This window comes from Tenebrio molitor, chromosome 9 (genome assembly GCF_963966145.1).
Source record: "Tenebrio molitor chromosome 9, icTenMoli1.1, whole genome shotgun sequence".
NCBI lineage: Eukaryota > Metazoa > Arthropoda > Insecta > Coleoptera > Tenebrionidae > Tenebrio > Tenebrio molitor.
In genome coordinates this window covers 1,456,610-1,471,762 of record NC_091054.1, presented here as the reverse complement: position 1 = coordinate 1,471,762, position 15,153 = coordinate 1,456,610, and the positions used below count along the sequence as shown (strand labels likewise).

Here is a 15,153-nt window from a genome sequence, read left to right as displayed (position 1 = left end):
CGTTTTGATTCATGTCCCAGAAAAACCATTTTTTTGTCTTCAGATGGCAATTGAATCACTAGTGAGGAAAAAATATTTTCTCACTAGTGAGCAAAGTGTAACGTTTTGCGAGTTTGTCGATAAAGGGCACCAAATAGTCGTAGTGAGAGTTTTTTAAATCTGTTTTTAATAACTAAAGCTTGTCTTATTTTTGACTGATTTAAATTTTTACCCTGTTATTTAGATTAAAATTGACGAGAAAACGTGAAATTGCTTTGGGTAAAAATTCATGCTAAATGCATTATGTGTTGGTAATGATCTGGGAAAAAATCAGTTTCAACACGCATGAGCAAAGGTGCATTTAATCACTCGTTCGATTGGAGTCCTCGCCTTCGGCTCAGACGCCCAACTTCCGCACTCGTGATTGCTCACTTGTATTGAAAATAGCTATTCCATCATCTCTTTCCGACACAAACAACCAAGATTTTTATTATTTGCTAATCTACTTCTACGACGGGGAAGCTTACAGAGCAAATAAATTAGTTGCAGCGGATGTTTGTCGCGAAACTAAGAAAATTAATCTTGTTTTGCAGCATTTTTGGGTCGTTGCACAATTTCACTCTGTCGAAAGGTGTTTTGTGTTTTCTTGCACAATCTAAATTTAGCTGATAAGTCGGAGGCATTTTTACTTTTCGTGGGTTGCAACGAAACTCACAAAGTGCTCTTGAATTTGTCGAGATGTAATAATTTCGGTGGTTTTTGTATTAAAATTAAGGAAAACTGCGGAATGAAAACGTATTGCTCGTATAACACAGCAGATTATGTATACTGACTGAGAATGGGAAGAGCAAGAAGGGTTAGATAACATGCAAATTAAATACATAAAGTGCCATAACGAAATATTAGAAGCTACCGGAGAGTATTATTTTTAGAGGAGATGGGGAGGGTGACAAGTTTATTGTTTGTTTAATTATTTTACTGGAAGTTATACTGTGTTTCGAATTGTTCTAGAATTTGGACTGGTCCACTTTTAGAGTCGGAAAGCATTTGGTCATAAATCCTTCAGTTTGTGTTGTTAATTTCGTTTTAATGCGGAGAGATATAAGATAAGATTTATTCCGTATAAGAATTATAGCCACCTTATTTGATAACATAGTATTTATTTATAATTAAAATATTAAAATGTACTTATTTTTAGTTTTATTTATCTAAATATTACTCCTATTATATGTATTTAAAAAAAATAAATACATAGTAAAATAGTATAATAGGTGTAGCAAGAATTTTTTTATGGTTTCTATTTTACTTTTTGTGTACAGTTGTATTAATGCTTCGACATGAAACACTTTTTTTTAACAAATTACATTTTTTAGTAGGTAGACCCTGGAAAAAAAATTCCCAGATGACTGCAGTAGTTCTGCTGATTTCAGTTAAGAACATTAGCTTCTTAATAAGTGTACTAAGAAGATAAAATAGTATATATCATTCAGAGTAGAAAGTCTTTTTGTGCCTCACCCAGTTGTCGCCGTTGTCGGCCTCAAGTGCGTTTCAGCCTTCAATCTCTGGGCTAGCCACAAAAAGAGTCATTTCTACTCTTAATCATATAATCTAGTATTTTTTAAATTAATTGACATTGTAATCTAATTTGTTGAAATGAGGAGGTGTCCGCTAAATAGAGGTGCCTGTTAAGGGAGGTTTTATATAAATTGGGATTTCTAAAAAAACAATGTTAATTACTTTGAAAATAAAAAAATGCAACCAAAACATGATTTGATTTAATACCATAAACCCAAATTCCCACCCATGCATTTAGATATAAATTTTACAGATCTGATATTGGATTATAACGACTTGCATAGGACATTTGTCTCAGGAGTAACACAATAAAATGTACGGTGTTTAGAATTCAATAGTGGAACAATAAAACTACTATAAATCTGTTTCAAAATCAAAAATCCACCAACAGTTTTTAGTGTGTCTGCAAGTGTCAGAAAAAAAGTGGGGTTATGAAAGAAAACCGTTGCGACAGTCGTAGTTCATCGTGTTTTTTTATTCTCATTTTATTATTTCACCCAAAAAGTATGATGTGGTAGCTAACACCTTTTTGTACATAATAATTATTTTGTGTTATGTAAATAAACTCAGCAGTTCAATGTCAAATTTTGGCGAGAAGTTGAGCCAACCAAAAAAAAAAAAACGAACTTCTAGGGATTTCTTTTTTCTGCCAACATAATTCAACAGGCGGTGGATTTTTGATTTTGAAACAGATTATAAGTGTATAGTCCAATTTTTACCCTTTTGAGGTGACGTCACGATTTCCTTCCTCACTTTCTCTTTATTGAAACGACAGAAACAGAAAAAAACAAAAAAAAAGGCAGGTTTATTTATTGATGGTCACTTTGAGGTTATTTTATGCTCCTGTCAATTTGACAATTTTTAATTTCTTTCACTTATTACATTGATTACAAACATAACCTTTCGAAGCAATTGCCAACAAATTTGACACATTTATAGTTATTTATGATCAATTCAAATTTGTTTCTGATCCTAGCTCAAACATACGTAAAGTTACTAGATAATGACGTCATCGCAAAAGGGTAAAAATTGGACTATATTTACCTGTTCAGGACAAAATAATTTTTAGGTCCAAAATCAACAGCTTTTTGAATTATTAAAAGAGTAGGCGGTGGAAAAATTAAACCGTTTAGAACAGTGTAAAGTTTGAATTTCCCGCCGTTTGACACGAATGACATTTGTTTATGTTTAATCGGGACATAATTGAACATGTTTGTTTTCAGCAAAGGGTGCCCTTAGATATTTGCTTCGAGAATAGGAATCATTAAGTTATTCTATTTTCAATGTAAAACATTACAAAGAAAGAAAAAAAAGAAGATTTTTTTGGCTCTAAATTTTAGGTTAGCTGTCAACATGCTCCAATTAATCTACGCTTTAAAAAAGCACAACAATTGACGGTTTCTCTTTTTCTCCTATACTTATTTCTCGTTTCTCTTCCATATGGTCTCTCTTCCATTATTTCCCTTACTTTTTCCTCCAGATTTTTTTCTTTTGCTTCTACATAGTTCTCTAATAACCACCTATACTGTTTTTATCTCATTTCTTTCTTTTTTTTTGCTTGCGCATTTCCCTCATATCGTCTCGAATGCTGTTGCAGTATTCTATTATCTCCTCCATTCTTTTTATGTGAATGGCGTAAGGCGCCATGTTCCGGTCCCGTCGGAGAAATACGCCAACTATTAGTACTTGTATCCCTATTTGAAAATGATAATGAACCTTGACACTTATCTCTTTTTTGCTGATAACCATTTTCGTGACAGCGAAAAGTGGTTCATCTACGAACAAGATTTGTTTTGGCGATTTTAACAGCGTCTTAACTTTACAATCGCAAAATATTTATTGTCCAATACTTTATCAATTAAATTTTAAGTACCTAAATAATTCATGTTTTTTTTTGCTTTTTGCTCCCTCTTAATAAAGTTGTAAGTGTTTTTAAAATTAAGAGGTTTAATACTCTAAAAATAGACTACAGCGGCAGAAATTTCAAAATTGTTGAAAAAGGAAAAAAAATTGCCTATGGAGGGTGTCGTAAGAACTTCAATGACACAATTCGTTTTTCAAATGTAAGGTTAAGAGAGTCGTCAATTTATTTGAAGACACAGGAAGCGTACGTGAACTAAATTACCTTGCTAAAATATCCCGATCGTGTTTTAGTCCTTTATGAAAGAATTAAAGGATCCAGTATAATAAATTACGTCCAAATGTTGTCTTTAACTTTGTAAGTGTTTGTAAGGTTGGCAAGATAAACGTCAAATATGTCACCTGCGCTTCTGCGAAAAGGGATGATCAAAATTCTGCAAAATTGCGCGTTTCTTTCATACCCGTCTACGTTTTTGCATTTGCAGCCACGTTTAACACAGTTTTTTGCTTTTTTCTTGCAAACCAGACGTCTTTCAAGGACGAGTTTTTCCATACAGCATTTTTTATTGACGATCAATGTAAAAATTACGTTTTTAAGACTTGGGTGATTGCATTAATGGGATTTTATTCTTCACCGTCTAAAATATCTGCATTTTAAATTTCACAAAAATCCGCTGGAAAATAACTGAGTTATTAGGCTGGAAAGTCTTAGCTGAGACACCCTGTATGTGTATCTACTGCACCGTAGATATTTTTTCTTAATCTACTATTGTTAGTTATAGTTAGTTATTAATTATTATCTTTTACTTGTTCCCCTGAAAAACATTTAAAAAATTTAAGTCTTGTACACGCATGTAATTTTTTTTTAATTTTTCATTAATTATTATTTAGCCTTGTTTTCTTAAAATCTCCAAAGTGTGCCGACAAGTGTCTAATTCATAATTTAATTATGATTCCATCCACGTGTGTTCAATTGGACACAAATTAGGTGGTGGCACAGGCCGTGTGGGTTAATTAAAGTTACAGTTGGTTGCAAAAAAAACGGGAAATGAAAATTTTTCTAAAGTAAATTTGGTTTTGTCCATTTGTCAATTGTCTACTTAACCTATCAAATAATTTCTACAAATGTCATTGAATTTTGACGCTAATTCTAACATCTCGTAAGAAGATTTCACTCTATGAAAAATTTGTAAAAATGTGTCACTTTTATTCTGACAGTTCCCGTGTTTTCTGCAACCAACTGTATTCATTCTTTTAGGCAATTGTACAGGAATCTCCAATAGATAAATTTTTATTGAAGATCAGTACCAAATCTATTTCCTCGTTCATAAAAAATTATTTGAAAGTAATAGTTGAACATTGTTTCATCATAAAATTTTATTCTCAGGTGCCGCAATTGACGTCATAAAAGTTCCCGATTAATTTATTGATTTGACTTAATCGCGTTAAATGCACAGTTAAATAGAGAAATCACTTATCAATAATTGAGATCTAATAATTCATTTAAACCACCAATAAAGTAGCAATATTGTACAGGTGAACCCACAAAACCTTAGACCCTGCAATGCCCAAAACGATGGATGCCACAGCTCGAGAGACCTTTACCGCCCCCACCAAACAGAGTATAAGTGTTGTTGTATTGTTTTCCAGTTTCCGTAGATCAGATAATGTTTTGTTTCGAGTTTGTTGTTTTTTGATTGTACACCCTGTATATTTGGAAGTATTGTTGTTATTTATGAACCATAACTGCCGATAAGAATATGTTTATGGTGTAATAATTTTATTGCACCTTTCTCAGTACCTATCTGCGATTCTTGCGCCGTCCCCGCCGGTCTTTGTCCTGTGCCGCCCCCAGTCTTGGTCGAATTAATCGCGGCCCCAGATGCGCCCGTAAGAATACGGAACAATTACGCTAAGAATGCGCAAATTTACGAGACCCTCCCGCCGCCCCCGTGCAATTAATCCCAGATATCGCAGATATTAATGACCATAAATTACGCCGCCAAACGGCATCACAGCCAATTCCATTAGCGAGGTTGGCCGCACTGGAGCCCAGGTACGGCGATCTAATTTCGCGATTGCTCCCATAAGTCAGCGTCGCCGTCCACGTGACGTGATTCATCGGCGGCGATCATTCGGAACGTCGCAAGGAGATGCGCCGCCGCCCTCGCGAAGGCGTCGCGACGTGATCGATGCCCGAGAGCGGGCGTCGCTATTGGCGGAGGCGCCGGGGGCGGGGCTCGGCGACCCCGCGACGCACGCCGTCAAATGGGATTACCGCCACCGGACCGATTTCTATCAATTCAAGGCCGGGGGTGATCCGATTGCGGCCGGGTAGGGAATCAAGACACACACTCGGTTATACTTTTCTTTATTGAACACACTATATCGTTTATACAGTTTTTTTTACAGTTATATGACCGCCCCCAGGGGCCGGAATGGTACACATTTTCCTGCATAATATAATACTAGATCACATCACAATATCCGGTAACAAGTCGCTAATCTACAACTATATGTACAGCTATTGCTTAGTGGGTGTCTGGGGGCGGCGTCACACCCATTCTTCTAACCACAGTCCCGTCAATCATTCTTTTGCTCCATCTCCTCTATTAACAATTCTTTCACTGATTTATCGCCACTTAAAACAAGAACAATACTCTGTAATAATTATGATAATAACAACCAATAATAATAACAATTTCTTATAGCTCCAGACAATAAAAAAAATCGAAACACAAGTTGCCAAAGTAAACTCTTTTTATCCCCTTGGATCCAGCGCCTGTTCCAAGAATTTTCTGCCGCCCCCAGATCGGATAAACAATTAAAATGGTTCCGTTAAAACTAGTCAAACAACCCCGTTTTGGTGTTCATCCCTCGAATTCCCGATTGCACTCGATTCTTCCCTTTCTGTGGCACACACGGCGGCCCTTCCCTAAGTACATTCTTCCGTCCTTTTTCGCGGAGCAGATTACGTCGTCGGCTCCTTGCTGTTGGTGGCCGTCTCCGGGATCTCGTGCTTCCTGTTGAGGGCCTGGAGCGTGAGCGGCGGCAGGAGGGGGAAGTTGAGTCCGCCGGCGAGACCCGCCGCCTGCTGGAAGTTGGCCACGTGTTGGAGGCTCTGTAAGAGGGCCGCCGAGTGCTCCTGCGCTTTTCGTCTTAGTTCGGCGACGCTTGAAGAGCGCTGGTCGCCGCCGCCGGGTGATATCTGAGAGCCGTCGCCAGATGGCAGCAGCCCGGCCATCGGCTTGATGGGGCAGCAGGAGCAGAGGCCCGGGAAACCTGAAAAAAGGACAGATGGGATTAACACAAATAAATGAAAACGGGGAAAAAAAAAGTTAGTTAAAGGGGTCTTTGCTGTCAACAATTTGGTTTTACAGGAAACTTGCTGAGGAGTTTCGCCACAATATTAACGCATAATTACTGAAATTGAATTATTTTTTGGCACACTCGGTATATGTATACAGAAAATCATACTAGTGCCTCATCAGTACTTTTTAATTTTAACAGACCCTTAAGATTCGTAACCATGACAATGACCAATCAGAGAAACGTATTTAATATTTTAACAGGTTGTTAAATTTAAACAGGCTGTTAAAAAATACAGAATAGACCCCATTGTCTAAAAAAGCTGCGTTTTCTGTAGAATAAATTAAGAGAAACCAAACTGTTTTTTTCTCTTTGACTGTCTTGGTAGTGTTTCAAATTAAAGTTTCGGTATTTAATCAAGCACCTAATAGATCGGTATGAGCTGACAATTCACCCCTTCTATTATGAAATTAGTCATGCTTGGTTAAGCTTTCCAAATGCATTGTGATTGTTTCACGTTTCGGTTTTGCCGGAAATGACTGCAATCACTGCAATCTTTAAAGTTTGGATGGAAGAGCTGATGTTTTTTCATAGTTTCAAAAGATCCATACGGATTGAGATTCTGGGTAGAGGTTTGTTTTGACAAAAAAATATGTGGTTGCTTACTTGTCCAGAAATCGTTTGTTAAATATACCGGGTGCAAAAAGTTCAGATGGGTTTATCGCTGGTGCAATGCCATTGCTTTTGGTCTTTGCACAAATCCAAAATGGCTTAAAAGAATATAAGGTAGATGGAGTACCATTGTTACTGTTGCCATTACGAAATAGTAGATTACGTTACGAGTTCAGAAAAGTGGAATTTACTAGACGAGTATGGCAAGTTTAAGTAGGAGCGTTAGCGAGTATTTAAATTCAATACGAGTGCAGTAAAACCAATTTTAAGAATATTAAAATTTGTTCGTAATAAAATCGTACAGTAATGGTGTAAAGTGGCCAATTACTGTACGATTTTGATTAGTTCATTAGTGTACAAAATGCGAAAAATTACTATTTAATTCACGTATCCTGTTGATAGACAATCGACGTTACAGGTAAAAAGTATCGATTCATTATCAACGAAAAACCGGTTGTCAGCAGACGGACTGACATTGCAAAAATGTACCTACGTCAGAATGATTTTTAAATTATATTTCCGGCATTAAAATATAAAGAAAATGTAAACATGATTTACCGCTTGTCTGGCGTATTTATTTATTTATTACTTCAATTATTTGCTTCATCAATTTGGAAATAAAGATTGGAGATAAAAATTTGGAAATTCTTGGGACATAACATGACACAAAAAAATGTCTGGTGATTTAATTAAAAAAAAAATCATCACCTGTTATTTGTTATGAATTTATTGAACTTTTGTTTATTCAAAAATGTTGTTTTCTTTGTTCCTGGATTGCTTGTAGAAGATAATGTGAAATCCCATCTTATATACAGGGTGTTTTTGAAATGCGTGCAGAAATTTTAATCACGAGCTACTGGCTTCATGTAGAACTCGGAAAAAATATCTAAAAAATTCTGTGTCAAAAAAATAAAATGACATTTATTTTTTGAGCTACAATTTTTTTAAATAGCTTTTAATTTTCTACGTTGTCCTACAACCTCGCAGGTAAAATTTAGACACATTTTAAAAATACACCCTGTATATCATGTTTTATAAAATGTATTAAAAAGCGAAATAACGAAATTATTACCCAATATTTAACCCGTTCCACTGTGGTGTAACACGAGTCGCCTGTTGTGGGCGTGTCCATATCAAAATTAAAAACAGCAAGATAGCCGTTCGGTGTTAAAAAGTAAACAGCTGTAAGTTTCGTTTCGACAATTTTTGTTATATTTAGCGAATAACTGAAGGATGTCTCGGTTTTGTCAACTGTTTATGGTGTTCCAGAGTAACTTTTCTTCAATTTTTAAAACCTCATTATACCATTTCGGTGACAAAATACCTTCTGACTATCTGGTCAACGAAACTTTCCAAATTACGGTTTATTAATGTGCGATAATTTGTCTCCCGTGTCGCCCACCCCGCGTCTCTTTATCCACTTACGGACCCGTTATCGCCCAATTTGCCGCCACTTTACACCTGAGATCGCGATCAACTTTAAATTCGATATGTAAGGATGGCGAAGAGGAGGCGAAGTTGTTGCGAAACTCGATTAGGACCATACACCGGGTCTTATAATAAATCGTGGAGGGATTTTTTTACTCTTGTTACCTTTTAGTGTCGGGAACAGAGGCGGCGAAAATTGCGATGATATATGAGAGGCCAGGTGCGGCGGGAAGAAGAGGGGCGGCGTGTTTCTTGTCGCCGGGTTGCCATCGAGCACCGGACGAAATCCTCCAGCACTGCAAAAAAACAAGAAAACTTGTGTAACCTAATCAATTATAATAATTAGAACTAACAGTTGGAATTTGTCTTGGTCCTCTTGTATTTTGTCTTGCGCGAAAAGAAGGGGACCTAATTGTGAACCCTGAGGGCCACAATACAAGTTTATTACTGGTGTTAATGCGACAATAATTATTAAGTGAGTAATACGGTGCTGTATCTTCTTTGCTGTCAATCGACAATTTTAAAATAATTAAAATGGAATCATGAAGAAATCTAAATCCACATACATACCGTGTGATCGAAAAATAAAAAAATTGAGAAGGCTGTGATTAATACGCTTCAGTCATTATTAATTGTTGACTATTAAAATTTGCTAGAGCAAAAAAATTTCATTGTACAGTGTTACTCCAGAAATGGAGAAAGACTTGAGAACGGCGAATGGTCCTATTCGACACCTCGAGTTTTTGAGGAATTTCAATAAAAATTCCCGGACTTTCAAGGCACTTACCAACAACTTACAAATGCGTAAACATGTTTTTGGAAACTGGTAGTGTTCTGCGCAAAAAATTGTAGAGACCGCAAATAAATCCATGCTGAGATTAATCCAAGACCATTTGGTACAGTTCAGCTTGTCATTAAAAAAGATTTGAACTTTTTTCCCTATCGTATGTCTGAAGTGCATGAAATTAAATCCCTTGAGAATAAGAGCCCCCACAACATAACCTCTCTGAATATTGATCGTTGGATTGATTTATAAACAAGCGGCGTGGTCACCGGTGAATAAAATCGCGGGAGTTTTAAATCTCATTGTTTCATTGCACTAGCTGAGGAAATTCTTTTACAACAGACAGGTCACACATAATTCACACCTTTATGAAAATCAAGATTTCAACGTTCTCAAAATCACTAACCTAACTTTTAAGACAATTGAAATCTTAACGAATTGCCAACTGAAATTCTTGGTCACAGCCAACTCAATTTTTTTTTCGATCTCACGGTATTAGGTCTCTCTATCTCATCCATGAACACTCAGGTGTTACCGAACTATGAGCATTTTTACAAGAACTAATCTTAAAATGATCTTTGACCGTTGAAGGTATAACAAGAAAGAACCACTCGAGTTGCTAAAATAACCAAGGATAAATAATAATAATAATTTTTTAAGACGACCAAATGAAAGGAATAAATATTCGTTTAAAGGATTTTGGACGCTTTATTGTACAAATGTTTCAACTGGGCACTTTTGGATTCAAAAACTCTTTTACAAAATACATTTTTTTATGTGAAAGAAAGTAATGAAAGAAATATTTGTTACCTCTTATCGAAGTTCCAAGGTGAGGTTCTCTCTATGTGTGGTGCCAAAGTTCTAAGAAGAATTCTAGAAGAATGGACAAAAATTTTTTACTTTTTTTTGTTGAATTTACTTTTTCAACAATATAAATGAACCGTTTCTTTGGACTTGACATGCCAAAATATCAGAAAAAAAGTGGACTTCAACTCAACAGGTCATGAGACTAAATCTGAGAAGGGGAACAAAGACAAGGATAAGTGGTTTGAGAAAAATTCTGCACCAAACACGAGTCCTTGGTTTTTGTAGCAATGAGGGCGATATACTCGATATACAAAAATCAAAAGGAAAATCCTATAGTTTGAGAATATAAACACCGTTCACGTTGTTTTGGCATAATGGGAGGCCAAGATTTATTTTTTAACGTTGGACACACTGTTTGATTTCCTTCACTAAAGTGCCTGACATGCGGACCTATCAAAATGAACATAACATCTTGCCGAATTTCCGGCGATGTCCGAGTATTCTTCTATTGCAAACTAGTAAAACTGACAACAATGCACTAGACACTAGACATTGACGCTATTTATAACCTCAAAGTTAGAAAAACATAACCTAATTCAAGAGACAGAATTATTACTAAATTAAATGCAAAATTTCCATGCCAAAACAACGTGAATGCATTTTAGATTCTTCCTTACTATCTACAGGGTGTCTCAGGTTTTCGAGCGTAATATCTCGGTTATTTGCCAACGGATTTTTATGAAATTTAAAATGCAGCTATTGTAGACCGTGAAGGTTCAATTAGTGATAATAAAATTACCTCCAGTTAAAAAATGTAATTTTTACACATGTTTCCTTTATCGAAAATTATGCGCGATTATTATTAGATTGTTAAACATTAAAAAATAGGGGTCTACACAAACAATTAAGTAAATCACTTGTCTGATTCAACGAAAAGATTAGATTTTGTCGTCAAAAATTTAATGTAAAATTTGAAGGTATTTGAGCAGTTACCTTTTGAAACAATTGATGATTAATTGCCAAGCAACATTTTGTACACCCTTTAAAGTCTGTCAAAATTGGGCGCGCTTTATTAGAAACGTCAAATTGAGAAAATTTATTGAAAATACTCTAAAAATAGACTACAGCGGCAGAAATTTTAATATTGTTGAAAAAGGAAAAAAATCTTGCCTATGGAGAGTGTCGTAAGAACTTCAATGACAGTTCGTTTTCTCGTGGAACACTATCCAAATGTAGGCTTTACAAAATGTGAGGTTAAGAGAGTCGTCAATTTATTTGAAGACACAGGAAGCGTACGTCAACTAAATTACCTTGCTAAAAAATCCCGATCGTGTTTTAGTCCTTTATGGAAGAATTAAAACATCCAGTGTAATAAATTACGTCCAAATGTTGTCTTTAACGTTGTAAGTGTTTGTAAGGTTAACAAGATAAACGTCAAATATGTCACCTGCGCTTCTGCGAAAAGGGATGACCAAAATTCTGCAAAATTGCGCGTTTGTTTAATACGCGTCTACGTTTTTGCATTTGCAGCCAGGTTTAACACACCTTTTTGCTTTTTTCTTGCAAACCAGACGTCTTTCAAGGACCGGTTTTTCCCTACAGCATTTTTTATTGACGATCAATTTTTTATGTAAATATTAATTGATTCAACATTTTAAAAAGGCATGTAAAAATTACCTTTTTGAGACTTGGGTGATTGCATTAATGGGATTTTATTGTTCACCGTCTAAAATATCTGCATTTTAAATTTCACAAAAATCCGCTGGAAAATAACTGAGTTGTTAGGCCCGAAAGTCTTAGCTGAGACACTCTGTATTATCTCGTTTGGTTTTCTTTCGAAAAACTTTGGAACCTCCCGTACTCCTCCTTCGTCTTATTTGTTTTTCCTGTCTGTTCAAAGCGGTAAAAACCCGGTTTCGGGAGCGTCGTTTGCGTAATTCGCAAATTTGCTTTGGCCAGAATTGCCGTAACCATTAATTATACAAATAATTACCATGAATGCCACGTATACGCACGCATCTCCGTTAATGAAATGTAAATGAATTTGATAAATAATCCAGCAGCAAATTGAAAAGCCTGCATTAAGCCCCGGGTCCGCTGGTGATATAATTTGGAAATGGAAATAGGATGTGTATCTCTGATTATGATACATGATGTAGCAATTAATGCAAACTATATCAAATTCAATTAAGCCGCTCTAGTCCGGGCATTTGCTTTGACCAACCAATGCATTGCAAATCCCCTCATTAAGGCGCCCCCGAAGGGCGAGCGGGATGGCCCCGGGCCCCCAATCACGCGTCCGCAAGACGCTTTTGCGTCTGTCGTCTTTTTTCCGGACGGGGGGGCACCATCCCGTGAAAATCCGGGAATGGCCGCTTCCGGTAGGTAGCGTAACACCGTGAGTAAGCTACACGCGAGATCCAATTAATATGTTAGTGTAGCAAATTTAGCTGTCTGAGGCATTTACGCAAATGCATTCACTTTGGCACTGCCATAATTGTGTATAAGGAATCTTCTCAAATGTCACATATTATATTAAACAATGTCATGAAGGCAGTTTGCCGGAATTACGTTAACGTGGAAACTCGATACCGCTATGCCAACCTCTATTTTGGGTTAAACTCACGCAGACCTGGCGAAAGTTTACTTTTACAACTATTTGCATCGACTGTTTCGTCCTTCGAAGCAAAAAAAAAATTGATAAACAAGGTTCGTTTCCAAAATGGGAGTGAAGCATAAGAGTCTGCTCTGACAGTTGTTTCAAACTTTGTTGGAAACTTGGAGAAAGTATAGATATCCACTTAGTGTAGAACGTTTCTCCACGACTATTAAAGCATCAATGCATTTTTGTTAGATATTCAATGAAAGAATGATACACATATATTTATTATTCAGAGTAGAAGGTCTTTTTGTGCTTCGCCCAGTTGCAAACCTCAACTGCGTCTCGGTCACAAAAGATTTACTTCTACTTTTTATGATATAATATACTATTATTACTATTAGATAGTTTAATTAGTTAGTAGGGCAATCCCCAACACACTTTCCCTTATCTGTAATTTTTCTTCAGACTGTACCTCCGCGCGGCGGGATGGCCGACTGGATACTTTGTTGATATGATTTGTAGACATAAGCCAAAGTCCCTCCTCGGAGACTCTAAAGTAAATTGAAGTCTAAACATTTTAACTGGGGGCGGATTTGCGGAGTACACTGGAAGAAACATGTCAGCAAACATTATTACAGACGTCAAACAGAGCTTCCATATCGGGGAAATGTAATATAAGAAATGTGACATTTTGATTTATTTATATATTTTCCTGCTCACCGGCAAATGGATTTCAATACACTCGCTCCCAGAAAACGGCGCATTATCCCGATGTAAATTCCCTCCCCTCTCGCCCTCCGCCCACCCCCCCCGCAACACCTGCAGTAATTACATTAATGCCGCTGCTCATAAATAAATACCTATCGAATTAGAGTGACTGTGCAATTAATTAATCAGTTAATTAGCAGACTGGCACGGATCAAAGTTAGCCGGGTTTCTGTTAACCGCAGCGAAGTTAAGCTCATTTCCGCCGCCCCCGTCGTCACCGCCGCCGGCGAATCCTTTCAGGTGCGATATCTTCGATGGACGGTGATCACACGCACAGGACCTGTCGCGTCGTCGTTCTCTTTCTAACCTTGTGATGTTCGAAATCCATGCGGGGGACGCGATTTTTACAGCGTTTTAAATTCGCCCTTTAATTTTCCATTACGCGGGAGCACCCCTCGCGATTTAAATAAATAATAGCCATATTTATGATGTGGAGAGGCTCTTGAATAAGTAAGCGACTGTGTAAGGCGCATTATGATGCAGCGCTATCGAAAATGTGGCGGCGGGTGACGGATGACGGATGACAGATAGCTTGGTAGCGAAATGACAGCTACTTGGGTGCGGGGAATCACCCGGTTCATATGTTGGTAAGCTGATACATTATCGATTTCATTTAAGACACAAACTCTCGAAATTTACCTCGCACAATTTATTATTATACAATTTCTTATTGCAAAAACAGATGGGATACAAAATGTTAGTGCTGTTGCAGGATGACGTGACGCAACCTCTGAGGTCGTTAAAAATGAGGCTCCCCATATCATCACAGATTCACCCCCAAATAGCACTAATTGCATAATGTCACACTGAGGAAATTTCAATGGTTATTTACGAAATGAGTACGAGAAGACATTATCGCACGAGCGACGAAGGAGCGAGTGCTTCATTTGTGCGAATGTGCCGAATACGACTTCTCGCATCGAAAATGGTGGCCTGGCTTTTCAAAAATCCCACAAAAAGTCTAGGGGGTTCAGATCAGGCGATCTAGCGGGACCCGTTTCCCAATCCTTCTTGCAGGAAATGTATTGCCATCAGGTCCCTAATGTGGAAAACTCAATTTCGTTGAAACGAAATTCTTCTACACATTGGCGTGTAATAAACATTTCTAAAGCTCTTCGGATGAGAAAAACCAAGAGATGACATAGCATTAAATAAAAAGTTATTATATTTAGCTGTAGAATGATTTCAAATTGTACTTTCACAAGATTATAAAAAATAAAATTGGATGAAGAACTCATTTCCTTCAGATAATGTACGGGAATTATATTTTTTATTAAAAAAAAAAAAACAATTCCTAATGTAATAGACGAGCCCCAAAATACACTGACCGGCACAAAAAACGACTCATAATGATTTCTTTAATAAATGA

The 15,153-nt window shown here is 36.8% G+C and overlaps 2 protein-coding genes across 3 annotated transcripts in view; one reads left to right on the top strand and one right to left on the bottom strand.

Moving 5' to 3' along the window:
* cutlet (chromosome transmission fidelity protein 18 homolog) overlaps window positions 1–1,166 on the top strand; it is a 53,811-nt gene extending 52,645 nt beyond the window's left edge. Inside the window, exon 7 of the mRNA XM_069057994.1 lies at window positions 991–1,166. Coding sequence (XP_068914095.1) covers window positions 991–1,089 — 99 coding nt within the window. The 3' untranslated portion in view covers window positions 1,090–1,166. The remainder of the gene's footprint in view (window positions 1–990) is intronic.
* Window positions 1,167–5,769: 4,603 nt separating this feature from the next.
* Window positions 5,770–15,153, bottom strand: part of Drgx (Dorsal root ganglia homeobox) — a 41,421-nt gene continuing 32,037 nt past the window's right edge. The window contains exons 5-7 of one of the 2 annotated variants that reach the window (XM_069058766.1): window positions 10,418–10,480; window positions 8,989–9,119; window positions 5,770–6,696 (exon numbers count right to left, since the gene is read on the bottom strand). In XM_069058766.1, coding sequence (XP_068914867.1) covers window positions 6,386–6,696; window positions 8,989–9,119; window positions 10,418–10,480 — 505 coding nt within the window. In that variant the 3' untranslated portion in view covers window positions 5,770–6,385. The remainder of the gene's footprint in view (window positions 6,697–8,988; window positions 9,120–10,417; window positions 10,481–15,153) is intronic. The other variant, XM_069058767.1, reaches the window with a different exon arrangement.